The following is a 16,882-nucleotide window of genomic DNA, read 5'->3' on the forward strand; positions in this document are numbered from 1 at the left end:
ATCAGCACCTGATATACTGTGAGAATAAAGAAAAATAGCATGAGAAATGTACGCATATTAACAGTCATGTATTTATTGCTCTGTCATTTGGTTGAACCTTGGCATTACCTCAGGCTCAGGTAAAAGAGACCCGGCTGATTACACCACATGTATAGCTTAAAAGGATGGCATCCTTTTTTTTCAGTGGTAACTTTTGATATGAGTATTAATTTTGCATGAAAGGGACATCTTTATTCTTCTCGGTTTAAGAGCTTCATTTCAACTTTTAGGACATGTTTGATATGATATTTCATAACCTGGATAAGGTTCGATAACAGCTGTTTGACTACTGTGTTTACGCCCAGAAGTTATATGTTAAGGTAACTTGTAAACCATAACCATGAATATATTTGAAAATTACCTATGCCTTAGAAGAAAATAGAATAAGTTATGACAGAAGAATTATATTCATAAGGTTTCTAATGTATTATTTTTCTGATTATCTTTAACATAGTTTGATGCCACAAGTTATTATATATTACTAGGAAACCGTGAAAGTTCGACCTTTTTGTTTTAGACTGAAATGCTTGATATAATTTATACATTTCTGGATTCTGCACGCTGCGTTATCATTAAGGCAATAGTGTATTGTTCAGCACCACTGGAAACCTGGAATCGGTAATATTTCAGATTATGAACTCAGAAATATTATGGGTGTGATAAAACACAAGACATTATGTATGTAGAAGTGATATAGGTAATGCAACAATTTATGGATACGCTTGCTGTAGCTTTGGGTTTTCGTTCCATTCTTATGAAATTGCAGTTTGATTTATAAATATAGAATTGATATTTTTTTTTCATAAGCATTATTATATCTAAGCATGCGATGATAATTTGTCATCTTAGTTCCTCATCAGAATTAGCTTTGGGGAATAACTGCTTATGTTTTAGGACCTTCATGTAGCAGAGTATTATCTGAAGTAATGTATTGAACGATATTGGTACACTCGGGAAAATCTGGGGTTTTATGTTATAGTAGGTAAAGTACTTGTAAGATTTGAACAGAATCCATGTAAACCTCGCTAAGCCTTCCTAGCATTTAAGGCTTATATGAATTTCAATATTCTTAATAAGATCTACTTATGCTTATCAAAATGCTCAGTGAACATGTTACCAGATTAGACATATTGACTACAGGGCATGATCCCCAATGAAAGTCAGTTACAATGTTGATCTATACCAACGAACTTTTTGACTACTAGATTAGATTTTTATGTTTGATATATTATAGATGCATTAATTTTATATTATGCAACCACATAATTTTTTCAGATACTTTAATAAAATGTGATGGCACATATACTCTGCAGGTATTTCTGTAACAATGAAGAATATAAAGCTCCTTAAACAAAAAACCTGTTTCTCAAAGCTCGGTTTGGAGTGCAGCTAAATTGATAACTCATCAGTAAGGAAGGGTATGATAGAGAAAGAATATGGAAAATATGATGAATTATTACAAAAAGAATGAAACGTTCACTTCAGAATACTAAAGATGAAACATGTTTTAGTGTAGACAAGTATCTCCCAATTTAGAAGTACACCATTGTTTGGGTATTTGGTAGATGTCATCATACATCATTAGGTTCGATATGTAGACAAGAGTATAAACGATATTGAAATATAAGAGGAGTTGCCATGTTTGTGAGTATTATTTGGTACCTTTCAAATAGACTCTGATTAGATCAGAATCTGATCCTTAGTTTGTGCTACTTTGGTCTCCTCCATAGACAGTGTATAGAAGGAGTGCCCAGTGGCATCTCAAAAGTAATTTGTTTGGGCATCTGTCCTGCAGATGGCTGACGGCAAATATCCAGTTGACACTTCATTCAGCTTCTGTAGACCTGTATTTGTTTTGCAGTGTGATCCCCTTAAGGCAGTGTCACATGGGCTTTATTTTATGTTGAATTCTATCCCAGGTACTCATTTCTGGTGACTTACTACTGGCTGAACATAGGTAGGCTCAGTCATTTGGGATAACCACTAAGCTTTCACTTCGTTGCTTCGTTGTTATGGAAACAGTTGCTATACTTGGTATTTTATGCTTGAGCCAGGGGGATAAAAAGTATACTTGGATATATTACTGGCTATCTGGGAGAAATTGATATGCAAAGATACAGATGAAGCACCATTCATGACCTTGAGCATTTGAAAGCTAAACGGATATAGCCCATACCGTTCAAATCAACAATTAGTAAGCAATCTATTTGGAATTTTGATATAAAACTGTGTATTTCTAGCATGTGAGTAGAATTGAAAATTCATAGAAATAGTATTATTGCCTTCGATTGAAAGAATCATATTGCACTCTTGACATTGTGATGCTTACTGGTCCATGTGAAAGATGTGCATGGAGGACTTCAGGTTTAGACCCAAAAAATGTGCCAGCACTCTTGCCAGTGCATTAGAAATGAGTTTTCAGGAGGAAAGTTTTCAGAAAAAGTGCATGTGATACCGCCTTTACTCTGTAATGCAGTCTCTTAAGGTCAAGTAATGACTGGTATTCATTAGAATAATTATATCATTTGCTGACTGTAAGTGATCGAATTACTTCATAAGAGAATCAAATTATAAACCGAATGAAGCTTTATAGAATCAGAACAAAGCACCAAGTGGATTTATGCTATTAGCCATATCCAGACCTTGTGATTTGCAAAGGGTATTGCATTTAAACGTGATGCTCATTCAGATTAGTTTTGGAATGCGGTCTTGTGCTGCATTATGCTGCATGGCACCACTCTGGTTACCCTTACAAAATTGTCTCCAAAACAAGGAAAATTAGCTAATGCTCGTCTGCACATTTCTTTTTAAGTATTCTGAAATGAAAGTTAGGTTGTTTATATAATAATCAATTATGATATGCCTTACTTCATTGTTATTTAGCCCCACATATTTGTCTTTCATAACCCCTCTTGATGTCATGTTATATATCATCAAATGAATAGAAATAATGGTGCTAACACAAAGAAAAAACACTCTTACTTCCTTATATGAATACCAAAGTTTTCTCACCTAAAAGTTAATTGGAGCACAACAATTTCATAGTTCTCTAGTGACGGGATGCAATGATGCTACCAGTTAAGAGGGTTGGACATACTGTGACTTGAATCCTCCCCACCACCTTAGCCACTGCTCCTAGACCTAGCTGATTGTCTGTTCGTTGCTGCAACATTCACATTATCAAATCTAATCTTCTTGCTTGAGAATGCCATCTATTTATTCTTTCCCTTGATCTTCTCTCAGAGACCCAACTGTCCAAGGCTGTTTATCTATACTATCTGATCTCCAGCAGCAATCTCTACCACAATTTCCACTCTAAGGGTGGAGTTTCCGTTATATTGATAGTCCTACTTGTAGAAATGTCATGTATCTCAGTGCAGGATACCTGCCCTCTGTATTTTATTTTTTTTGAAGTTTAGTCATTCATACAGGCTGACAGATATTATTGATGAAAACCATGTGTAACTATATTTGTTTATAATGAGAGCACATATATAAATACCATGCACATCATTCACTATGCCGGAAAATACTCTTAAGAGTACCTTATGCATCTGGCAATGATGAAACATGATAAAGAGCATGAAGTACTCATAAATTGTCTGAAGAGCTTTTATATCATATCGTTGTTATTGGTTGTATATTCTACTTAGTGAAAAGAACAAACTTAAATCATATACATGTATATTTTTTATAAATGAAAATTTGCATCTACAGTAAAAGGACAGCTATTACAATTGCCCAAGGAACAGACAAAGAATGGCATGATTTGCTCATACCCACTCTAAAGCTATCATGTCTGATGCCCCGAAACCAGAGACCCCCATCCACAACCAAAACCCCACAGACTTTGACTGTTTCACATGCCCAGTTTTAGCCCATTGATAGCGCATCACTCCATGTATACCACGTTGCTTTAATTTGCTCTGTTTTGTGCATGCCTCACGCCATTTTTCATGTTTAGTCCTTCCAGCTCTTTGGTCTCCACCTTCTCTTTGTCCCCTCTACTTCATCCATGTATACCCTCTTAGTCTGTCTCCCTTCATTCATCCTGTCCATGTATCCATACCATTTCAGCACACCCTCTTCAGCTCGCTTAATCAAGCTCTTCTCAGTGCCACACCCCCTCCAACCATAAATTGTCCTTAAACATTTCACTTCCAGTATATCCACCTTTTCCATAATGTTTTTTCTAGGGCTTATACTTCACATCTAGACAACATTACTGGAACCATTATACCATTAAATATACCCATCTTTGCCCTCGCCTGTAGTGGCATCTCTTTCCACATACTCTTCAGTGTGCCTAAGACCTTAACCCCCATCACTCACCCTAAGGCTTACCTCAACTCATATGGTTCCATTCACTGCTATGTCCACTCCCAAGTATTGAAAACACTACTTCCTCCAGGTTCTCTCACTTATAGACCAGACTCCAACAGACCTGTTTCTCTCCACTGCCCCATCTAATATCCTTGATTTTATTCACATTTACTCCCAACAGTCTCCTTTGTTGCAGTTTCTCTCATATCTGCTACCAGTTCTGTGTCAGATTTAGATTCCAGATTTCAAAAGTTTATTTATAAGAAAAAAGGGACCTGCATCCACAATACAATTAAGTACCTATGTTACAGGTAGATACCAGGGAGTGGAAGTGACAGCTAGTGGAACTGTTGGAGCTGAAGTGAGGCACTGGGTGGGTGAAGGGGCAAAGGTCCTGGGCGCAGCAGAGGTGTGGAACATGAGGTCTCTGTCTCTAAGGGAAAAAATGAGTATGTTTGATGGTATAATTGTCCTGTCATTGATGTATGCCTTTAACGTATGGGCCTTAGACAAAAATGTAAGGAAGAGGGTGAATGAATGTATTGGAGTTAAAATATTAGAGGATCCTACATGGAGTGAGGAGCACTGTTTGATCAAGGTTAAGAGAAAGCTGCAGTATTAAGAGGAGTATGTATGAGAGAGCTGAAGAGGGTGCGTTGAAATGGGTAAGAAATATGAAGAGGATGAGTGAGGAGAGGACTAAGAAGGGTTTACATGCTGAAAGTTAAAGAATCAAGGAAAGGAGGAAACCAGGAAGGAGGTGGAAAGAAACAATGTTTTGGGGATTGGGGCCTAAACATGTAAGAGGGTGTGAGTCATACAAGGGATGAAGTGAATTGGAGCAATGTGGTATACAGGAAATGACATGTTGTCATTCGGCTGAACCAGGTATATGAAGGGGATGTGGGAACCACAGAAAAGGCTTAGTTGGTTGGGGATAAAGGGTCCAATTTTGATGCATTATACATGACAGCTAAATAATGGAAGTGAGCATTTAAGGAAGTTTATTCATCTTATTATAACATCAATAAAATCTGGTAGTGTAACTTCGTTATTTAAATTCATTTTTGATTAATTTCTATTATCCTAGTACTTTATCCTTGTTTAACTTGATGACTGATCTCATGAAATTTTTTCATTCCAACAGTCAGTAGCCCAACCTGGTATTTGATTTGACTCTTAAAGGTCAAGTTAGAGGCCATTGGTATTAAGGTTGTAGTGAAGAATTTTTAAGGTGAAGTGGAGTTTGTCAAGGATAAAATGAATTTGGGTTTGAGGGTAAAATGATGATGCATTTGTTGAGGATGTTGAGAAGATGCATTTATATGGGTTGAAGTGAATATAGGCTTATCAAGAGTGCAGTGAAGATGCATTTGTTGGATGGATTCATAATGCATTCATTCACAAATATTAGTGTTTTTAGTTTATATGTTTTTTTATTTTATTTATCATACTTTGTCGCTGTCTCCCGCGTTAGTGAGGTAGCGCAAGGAAACAGACGAATGAATGGCTCAACCCACCCACATACACATGTATATACATACACGTTCACACACACATACATACCTATACATTTCAACGTATACATATATATACACACATAGGCATCTACATATATACACATGTACATAATTCATACTGTCTACCTTTATTCATTTATTTCTAGATTTATGATGCTGAACATCATTTTTACAGGGTCAGGAGAAGACAGAAGCAATATGGCTGCTGATGTGGCAGAGGAGCTGGTCTTTCATTGTACAGATGACCGGTTCTTCTTGGAGCCAGTTAACTCCAAGCAGCTACTGGTAATAGACCGGGTAAGCCATGAAATCACACTAGAAGAAAATAGTGGGCAGATTCCCTTCAGTGCATCAAGGAAAACTGTTTATGGGTTGGTTGGGATTCTCCATCTGATTGCTGGACCATATTTGATCCTAATAACCAAAAGGGTGAAAGTTGGAACTTTGAATAAACAGACAATATGGCGCATGGCTGATTTTCAGATTGTACCTTATGCTAGATCAACCACCTCCTTGACTGCTGAACAGAAAGTGTACAATGAAAAGTATCTAATAATGGCCCAGCAAGTTTTATCAACCCCATACTTTTATTTCTCCTATACATATGATTTAACACACACTTTACAGAGGCTGTACTATACTGCAGAAGATTTTCTGCAGATGGCATTACATGAACGTGCTGATGTACGATTTGTTTGGAACCAGCACTTGCTGAGAGACCTGTGCGTTCAGCCAGAAATGAGTGCATTTTGCTTGCCTTTAGTTCATGGCTTTATATCCATCAAACCATGCAGTATCAATGGAGAGTGGTTTACCTGGACTTTAATTTCTCGACGTAGTGTTTATCGTGCTGGAACTCGAATGTGGATGAGAGGTATCGATCAGGAGGGTGCTGTTGCCAACTTTATAGAAACTGAACAAATAGTTGAATTTAGAGACTTCAGGTCATCATTTGTCCAGACACGAGGATCCATCCCACTCCATTGGTCTCAGGAACCTAACCTTAGATACAAACCTGCACCTTTAATTGGAAATGCTAACCATGAGGAAGCTTTCACCCGTCACTTTGAATCCCAGGTCCTGTGTTATGGGAAGCAGGTTGCTATAAACCTGATAGACCAGAAAGGTATTGAAGGTAGGTTGCATGAAGCATTCAAGCATTTAATTGAGACAAGCATTAGACAGATAATAAGAGATAATGTACGATATGAATATTTTGATTTTCACCATGAGTGCCGTAAACTTCGTTGGGATCGGCTAAGTATCTTAATGGATCGTGTAGAACCTGATCGAGAAGTTATGGGATATTTCTTGTTTCGAGATGGTGTGGTTCTTCTCGAGCAAGAGGGCATTTTCCGTACCAATTGTATTGATTGTTTAGATCGTACAAATGTGGTACAGTCCATGCTAGCTAGGAAACAACTCCAATCTGTCCTCATACGGATGGGAATCCTTAATGAAAATCAAAAAATAGATCATCAGTTTTCCTTTGAAAACATTTTCAAGAATGTTTGGGCTGACAATGCAGATATTATAAGTACAGAATACTCAGGAACTGGAGCTCTAAAGACAGATTTCACTCGAACTGGAAAACGTACTCATATGGGTCTGCTGAAAGATGGATGGAATAGTGCCATCCGATATATTAAGAACAACTTCTTTGATGGTGACAGGCAAGATGCTGTTGATCTTTTTCTTGGCAAGTACCAGGTGGAGCAAGGCGAGGGTGCCACGCGTCCTTGTCCACTTAAAGAAAACCGAGACCCTAGACTGCTTTTGTTGCCAGGAGCAGTTTTTATCTCTTTGTTGATGGTCTTTGCTTGTGTTTTGCTTCCTTCAGAATATACTTCATTTACACTCCTCTCCCTTCTTTTCTGGGCAGCCATGACTGTAGTTGCTGCATTTGCTACACTCATGCAAGGTCGACAACTTGTAAATTCTCCACGTTTAAGTATGTCTGCACTCAACCACCTCACAGCTCCTCCTAGAGTTGGGTAGCATTCCCTTCCTTATGTTTGGATTGTAGCTAGTCTTTCTATAATTGATCTTACAAATACTGGAGTATGGAGGTCTGTTTCATAGAATGATATGCAATTTTGAATAAAAATCTTACTCTCAGAGGGCTGTACAAGTTGTAATCTAATGTAAAGATATCCCTGAATTGTATATTTGTTTATATAACATTATGAACCTACTGCTAAATCAGTTTCTTTTAAGGATTTAGTTATGAGTAGAGAGATTAACAAATTTTCAGTGAAATGGCACATTTTTTAATTGAAAATGCATGATTTCAGGTAAAATTCACCATCCAATTATTATTGCCATTTTTATAGTATGTACAGTATAATTGGAACTATTTTTACTGTGAGAAGTGTACTTTAGGTACTTGCCTGAAAGTTTAAAAGTATCATTGCCTTGTTATTGTAAGTTCCACAGGAGCTACGAATTTTAAGATGTCTAGTGAGTAGCTTAATACCTGACTTTATGATTGTTGCATTTATTATTGTACTTTCCACTTGACCATTTTTGTGATGATTCTCATTATTCAGAGTGAAACATTTTCCAAAACTTCAGGTCTTATTTAGTTTAAGTGAAAGTGATATTGCTTGTAGCTAAACATTATAGTTATGGTAAAATCTAAAGTTTTAAATGTTTAACATAAAATGTTTTTAGTTTATTTATTGACAATGAGCATCAGCATGGCTATGGAATAATTCTGAACGTGATGGCAAATCAACGAGTGATCTCCATATTATGGTAATGAAATTTACCTATAAAGGATTATTGAATTTTTGTAATGGGCAGATTTTTCCAAAGAAATGCTATTTATTCCAAATTTATCATGCCCATATAATTTCTTTAGAGTGGATACAAGTAATGAACAGTATGTTTTGGGTATGCTGTCAGATTGAGCCTAAAATAATAGTTTACCATCATTCATTAGAAATATATAACCATAAGCAGTGCATGAGAGATTTATTTTAGTATTTCCACAAATTATTCTTACTATCTAGACTAACAAGGTAATTTTTATATACAGTAAACAACATAATATCAATCCAACAAAGACCAGTTAGTAGAAGGGACTCTCAGTACAGTGCAGCAGTATGTAGCAAAATACACTACCATGATTTTGCTGAAAGAAAGTAGTATAATATTTTAATAACATGCTTCAGTCAAAAAGAGGCATAACTACTATGAATTATCTTCATACATTATTCATAGGGGTTGGAGTGCATTACTCACCACTGGGATTCCTCTCCTCGTCAACTTCATCTTGAACCATACCCACATAAACTTCATCTAGTTTTGGATATTAAGAATTTCATGTTTACCCATACTCTTACCAGTTTCTCAAGCAGATCAGAACTTAGAAAGGTTATCTTTCATCATAAAGTACTTACAGTTGGCTTTTCAGCATTAAAACTGGATACCCTTGTTGTGGGTATACCTTGCTTTATTTGTCGTATGTCTACTTTTTCCTTCCTTTATCTGTTCTTCTCAGTGGCTGACAAAGTTCTTATTGAAGCCATGTCAGTGTTCTTGTCTGTCATTGTGAAGGGTTTGATCCAATTTTCCAACTAGATCAAGACAAACAATGATACTGTCTGGTGGCTGGCCACATTTTTAGATAAGTTGATACTTCTCTGAGTAGGACTTTTTGTGGATAAATCAAATGAATGAAATTGCTGGATAATAGGTGGCTGAAATTTATGTTGTTTACTGTAAAAGGTGCTTTAATCATTATTGACTGAGACATATTGCAAACTATAAAATAATGAATGTTGGTTTTGTCAAGTTTCATAGTCATTCCAAGAAGAGAAAGGCTTTATATATATATATATATATATATATATATATATATATATATATATATATATATATATATATATATATATATGTATATATATCTGACAGCCTGCCTTAATTTGTTGAAGTAGTATATGACTGCAGTCACTGATTTGAATGTACAACTTATAACTCTCTCCATGTGGTTGACTCCTAAGTGCTTGTCAGCAGTAAGTCATCACTGTTATTGACCTCATTGTGGATGGATGCTAAATAATGATGTGTGCATCTTAATTTCTTATAAATTTCATGAATAAAGAAGAGATCCATATTCTGTTGGCTTTTTGGATCATTTATAATTTCTTTCTGCCTTATACCTTATGTGTGATTTGCATGGGACTTTTGAGCATGCAGAATTTATAAACATAAAAAATTTTATGCTTCAGGAACTGATTCTACAGGGTATTTGATGTGCTGTAGTGCTTTGTAAGCAAGTAATTATTGCTACAGTTTTTCATGTCTAGCTGATGACAACTTGACTGCAGTAGTATTGTTCTTTAGGAATTGTTTGAATTGATTATACATTATGTAGTTATATGATAAGGATGCTTAGTATCTATTGTTGAATTCAGTGTGCATTTGTGGCAGTGCAGTTGTGTTTTAATTATTATGCTATGCACTGCTGTTGCGTGGAATGATAAGGAACAGGTTTATTTATGTGACCAAAGAGCTCCTAATGTCTACAGCAGTTGCAGGAAAGCACAATATCTTTGTGTAATCCAAGATTTCAGTGAAACTGATAATTTAGTGTTTGATATACAGTTATTGGGAACTCTCTACTTTTTCATTGTATTCTGCTTCTATTTCATTATCTTTATTTTATGAAAAAGTTGAATTTTATTTTTTCATAAATGAAGAGTGCATAAAATTTAATTCTATATAAGCAAAAATATTGAACATCCACTGTAGCCCATGATTTTACTATAATTTGCTGTTCGGCATGCAATGCTTTTCTCTGATTACATAGGACGCAGTAACTGATGAGAGAGAAAGTTTCATCTCAACAGAATCACAATATAATCAAATCATATATTATTGTATGATTTATCTGAGCAGACTCTTCATTTTCTTCAAAGCATCTGTTATTACCTCAGCGGAACAAGATATGCTTCCAAGAATGGAGACATGCATTCATCAGTGGAGGCTTTGCCTTTTGATGTTTAGCATCCTGTGTAAGATGCCATGTATATTACTAGTACTTAAGATAGTGTATGAAATGATTGCATGAACTGAGGAAAGTACCTGCACAAACAGGTTATTAAATGAAAATCAGTATGTAGTTATACGAGTGTTAATGAATAAGCAAAATACAGTAGAAACATTTTGTGGAAGAACCAGCATTGAAAAGTTTAGCTTAATAATTATCTATTATCTTTTAGTACGGTATACAGAAGCATGCGTCGTTCGTGGAAATAACAGAACTAGGGTCCCCAACAGAAGCCGGATTCATTATCATGATCAACTTTTTCCCATATCATATTAGATAGAGTATTGAATATCTTATCATTGTTATAAACTGTACATAAGTCTGGGCCATATTGGACCGTAATTAAAAGATGGTTCAGAGCTGTCATGTTGTAACATGACAGGTAAGTAATTGTATCATTCATTATTGCATGATTGGCTCTCCTCCCAGTTCATCCTTTCTCAGATGTGATGAAATTCATTTAAGTGATTGATGCAGGTGAGTATTTTGGATTGAACATTGATAAGCTTAATTTTATAGTAGGCAGAAGAATTTTAACAACAGATTTGCTCAGATGAAGGTACAAGACATCAAAGATTGAGGCCATCAGTGAATGATGGAGGTACAATCTATTTTGGCCCATGGTCATCTTTTGTATTGAGAACAAAGGTAGATTAAACTCACTAGCAATCAACAGTAACATCATTGCAGACTTTATATCAAGAAATTTTGTGCTGGTGCAAGGAACTGCAGTCACAATTTGAGCACAAAATAAGGACATTGTGTGCAGTAACTTTTTGGACTTTAAACTGTTTTCTTCAAGATTTTACACAAGTGGAAGTTTACAGTTTGTATTAGTTGATATCACAAGATTGAGCTAGTTTAATGACATCCGAACAATATTCAGGATCCTGAGCTATTTTAATTACATCCAAATGTTCAGGATCCTAATCAACTAAAATTTCAAAGTTAACTCCAAAAGCAACTTTTTTCATGCTCTTTTACTTCCAACCAATATAAGCTGTTATGCAAAGCCCATATCACAAATGTATTGCATATTTAATTTGTAAACTTTAAACCAACTGAACATGTATTAACTATATACTACCATACAGCAGATTTTTACAAAATATTGGGTTTAAAATTGCAAATCTACATAACTAAACTTTTTAAAGTTGGATTAGTGGTATCGGTTAAGTTTAGGATAGGTTGTTGTAGAGTGCACAGGAATAAGAAAAAAAGGAATTCATCCCCACAAGAATGAAAAAATTATGGAAGGTCATTTTGTTTTGGACTAGATTGTCAGAAAAAAAAAATTATATAAAACACTTGTTGCATTACCTCAAAAATAATGAAAAAAGGAAAATTTGTCAATTTCCCTGGCTGGTATGGTTATGTTGTATACACTGAGTTTAACAGATGCCAAAATTATGAAAATTTCTTTATAAATTTTTGGTGCCTCACTTTCCCTAACCATATGATAAGTATATTAGGGCCTTGTTAACAGCTCTCCTTTTTATGTCAGGTGACAGTAGCTATCCTCTGGAACCTTATTCTTGTCTGAGTGTAGTCACCCATAGCACCTTTTCAACAAAAGTCATGCAGAAAGTAGAGTAAGGGTTGATTATACCTTTGTAATGCATAAATCTTGATTTAGGTATCACCACCAACTAGGAAGTTCTTTGCAATTCGACCAGAGAATGTTTACCAGAACACTGTGTGTATTGTGACACAAAATTATTATCTGCATAGTATTTTTTGTATCACTTGACTGAAAACAATCACCAAGACATTAGTGATCAAGCAGGGAATGATATAACACATGCTTGTGGGAGGGAGGATGTGGAAATATGATCCACACTGCTTAAACAGCCTTGTTTTCCAGCCCCTTTCTTAAGTTTGGTAAAATACAAGGACATTTTGGTGGTCTCATTTCTCCCTTTAGTATCACTTGGTTAATTACATTAGGTGTAATATCTTGGTAATATTCAAGGGAGAAATAAGTTTTTGAAATTGTTCTTGAATTTTGGTCTGTCCCATTATGGTTATAATCTTGATTATAATAATTTTATTTTTTGATGAAACATAATATGACACTTCTCATATATTTCAAGTTTTATTTTGGTATCCTAATAGAAAAAGAGGTTAATTTAAAAAATCTTTCAAACTCAAAATTTCATTGTCATCAGTAGGGCATGCAACACAGCTTTACTTGACATTGAATTGTCATAAGTTCCTTTATCCAAAGTGCCATTCTGATATCTTCAGTAATTAGTCAAGGCCTGGACATGATTGTATTAGAAGCAGAACTTTATCAAAGGAGTTATTATAACTTGAAATGAAAATGCTGAGTTTGATTTTTATAGAAATCTAGCATGGTGCTGTTTATAAATATGGACTGTCATAAAAGCATAAATTAGGAGGTTGGGGAGTCATCCTTTTGCATGGATTTCTCTGTTGGCTGATATCCACAGCATTATTATCAGTTATTTCATAAGTGCAAAGTGAATTCTGCACTGCGGGCTATTGAAAAATCATCTGATGGCAAATTTTCTCAAAAACGAAGCCACATCGTCATCATTTAAGGAGTTTTGTTGGTTTGGCAAATTGGCCTTAATCTCTTAAGCGTGAGAATATGACCTTTAAGCATGACAATTCAACCCTTGGGCAAAATGGTATGACTTTACCAAACATGTACAGGTCATGTCAATGGCTAGGCCATCATGGTCAAGGGTCATACTGTCTTGCTCAAGAGTTGTATTATTTTGCTCCAGGGGTTAAAGGTTATCATATAATTATTGTAACTTTTTCTGTAAGTTTTGGCCAAAAGTTTTGCTATAAAGCCAGTATTAGTGAATCTGGCTGTTTCACTCTGCATAACTCTCTAAATGGAAAAATGCTTTGTTGTAGCATGTTACGAATTTTTAAAATTTTATTATCCCTGTGCTTTATGATTTTATTTTGTTTAAAATGATAAAATCCCTTTGTCAGTCTTGAAGCATCAGCACCATCTTGTAATACAATGGTGAATGGAAAAATCCTGGAGTAAATATATCAGGTTTCCTGGCTTAATCTACATTTTGCAAACCCTCTCTTACCTTCTATCATTGTATACAATGCAGTAATGTATGATAGCTATTCGTTACTATTTTGTTAGATATTTATCAATCTCTGTTTGTAAAGCTCAGTTTACCATTTCTTTGTTTGTTTTTTAGTTCTCCAATCTTTGATTTGTTTGTATTTTCCAGAGAGAATACTATCTATCATTGGTGTCTTTTTTTTTATCTCTTATCACTGACCCTATTCTTACTTACATAAATAAAAGAGTTGTATAAGTTGTATGCAGTTTCAGTGTAGCATGCACCTTTGTTGAAAATGATGAATGTTGGAATCCCAGCCCCAACCGTGCAGGCTATAAGCAAGGTTACTCAGTTTCTTACGATGGATTAGCTCTCCTGACAAAAATTATGAGTCATGATATAGCACCTTTCTTTTTTACTAAAGTTCATCATCTTACATATTTTCTTACTGATGTGTAATCCAGGTGGAAACTGAATAGTTATTGGTAGTTTACTGCCTTACATCTCCTATTAGTGCTTGGGTGATCATTGCTTGTTGCTTTACTAAGAGTTAATTTTCATACTTAGCAAGTATTTTAAAACTACAACAATTACTTTGTTAAATCTCTTATAAAAGGAGCTCTTCAGTGATTTGATAGTAATCAACTATCAATGATTCTACATATGAGGTATGTGAAAATATTTCAAATAGCTAAGCACATCCATTGATAGTCATTCAGACCTATATGAGGCAGTATGGGTGTCTGTGGAATGGCATTTTGATAAAGTAATCATAAGGGATATATCTTATATATCGGTGCAGGCTGTCAAAGAAGGCAATTGGTAATCGAATATGAGGGCATAGATCCTACTTCCAGGAAAATCACGGATAATATAAATTTATTTGAATTTAGGCATAAGCATTGTAATTCTAGTTGCCAATGATAGTGCATTATGTATTTGATTCACCTCATCCCAAATGAATGGGAAAAGTTTATGACTGGTCAGTAAAAGATTATACAATGATACAAAGTCATTAAAGAGGCTGAAATGTGTGCTGTAGTTCAGGTTCAAAACACTGAATTGTTAGATATGCTGAACTTGTAGAACTTTTCTTCATGCTAGTGGTTGATATCCAGCTCTTCACTGGTAAACAGTTCAAAATTATGCTGAAAGAGGTAAACAACAGAGTTAGGTTGAGGCAGTAGTACACTGATAAATTACCTTTACAAAGTGTACATAACACTGAGTTTATCAAGGGTATTTTTGGGCACTGAGTTTAACAAGAGTGTTTATCGGCACCATTTATTTTCATTTGCTAAAAATCTTTTCTTGCCTTTATAAATTCTGTACATGGATATCAAATTACTGCTTGCAAAAACAGAATGGACGTAATGAAGCAATAATCCTAGTATCTGTGACCATCATTTTTTACTATTGTCAGTCACAGAAGTAGAAAAAGAGACAAATGAAAAAACTGAAAAAGTGGCTTGACTGTAGAAGTAGCTGTTGAATATGTAACATGAGCCTACTGATTAATGCAATAATTCTTACAATTAAATTAGTGGACTCTCAGTAAGCAGTAACAGAGCACAAAAATAATAAGGCCTTATTAGTTTAATTGTTGTAAGTGGAGCATAATTTCGATGATTAGAAAAACTGATAAGATAGGTGTGATGTAAGCATGTTAGAATATAATTTCTTCAGTGTGTTTATGAACAGTGAAATTTTTCTTAGTATATAAGTTCATTTGCTTGTGGGCTGCTATGGAATTATAAGTGTTGCTAGTCAGTATTTTGAACATGTATCAGCAAGATGTTTTATATTAAGTTATATATTTGTTATTGTTCTTCAGAACAGTATTTGTATAAGTTAATGATGTTCACCATCATAATTCTTGCCAAACTGATTTATTCTCAATATCATTTGTTTTGGTTGCACTTTCTGTTATTTGTTTGTGTAATTAGGCTATTCAGAAAGTATAGTAAAGTTAGTTTGCATATTACTTTTTTCTCTTTATCCACTAAGAGTGTTGGGTTGAGAGTAATGAAGGGAAGATTGTTAAGAGCCTTATTCGAAAAAGAGGAGTGGAGAAAGAATGTGTATGAATACCAAACTGCTTATCTCCAAATATGCAAGTAGAACTTTTTGAGAAAAGACAGTTGAGTAATTTTCAGATCAGAATGAGGTGTACAGCAGAAAATATAGTACAGGAACACCACCGAATTTCTGGCAACTGATGGTTCAGCACCTCCTTTAGTCTGGACAAAATTACGTGAGGGCACTTGAAATTTCCATGGCCACAGATGTGTAGGGCACGCTTATTTACATTCTTTACACTACAATTGGTGGTGATACCGCCATTCTGTGAGAATCTTTGCTTATTTTGCTTAAATTTAACCCTAGCTATGGCTTCTAAGACATATGAGAGTCAGTCGTGGTGTCAAATGTAAACACCAGTCCATATTGATCCAAGATAAAGTAGAACTGTTGAAAAAATGGATCATGGTGTTTCAGTGCATAAGCTGTGTGACATCTACAGCATTGGTTCATCAACTGTTTATGATATAAAGAAGCAAATACAGAAAATATTGGAATTCTATGTGGACAGCAATTCCAAGAAGCAAATGACGATTAGAAAAACTATGAAAATTGGTAAGAGTACTGAGCACGATCGAGTGATGATGGAATGGTTTCGACAGCGTAGGAGTGATGGAGTTGGACTTGTCAGGTAGCATGATGATGGACCAGGCTAAGTTGTTCCATAAAGAACTTAAATTACAACATTTAATATTTGTTTAATTTAAATTTCTAGCAGTCCATGGTATACTTTAGACACATGGAAGATGTATAATTAGTGGGTTAGAGGTTTGTTGATGAATTATTATTATGTGACCATGGTTGGT

At 35.1% G+C, this 16,882-nt stretch overlaps 1 protein-coding gene across 2 annotated transcripts; it reads left to right on the top strand.

Moving 5' to 3' along the window:
- Positions 1-209: 209 nt before the first annotated feature.
- Positions 210-15,981, top strand: Sac1 (Sac1 phosphatase). 2 transcript variants are annotated; one of them, XM_071664947.1, is made up of 2 exons: positions 210-359; positions 6,058-15,981. In XM_071664947.1, the coding sequence occupies exon 2, from the start codon at positions 6,081-6,083 to the stop codon at positions 7,878-7,880; it is 1,800 nt and encodes a 599-aa protein (XP_071521048.1). In that variant the 5' UTR covers positions 210-359; positions 6,058-6,080; the 3' UTR covers positions 7,881-15,981. The 2 variants fall into 2 exon arrangements, with proteins under 2 accessions (XP_071521048.1, XP_071521049.1); XM_071664948.1 differs by lacking the exon at positions 210-359 and adding an exon at positions 512-657.
- The last annotated feature ends 901 nt before the right edge of the window (positions 15,982-16,882 follow it).

This window comes from Panulirus ornatus, chromosome 9, assembly GCF_036320965.1.
Source record: "Panulirus ornatus isolate Po-2019 chromosome 9, ASM3632096v1, whole genome shotgun sequence".
Classification (NCBI taxonomy): domain Eukaryota; kingdom Metazoa; phylum Arthropoda; class Malacostraca; order Decapoda; family Palinuridae; genus Panulirus; species Panulirus ornatus.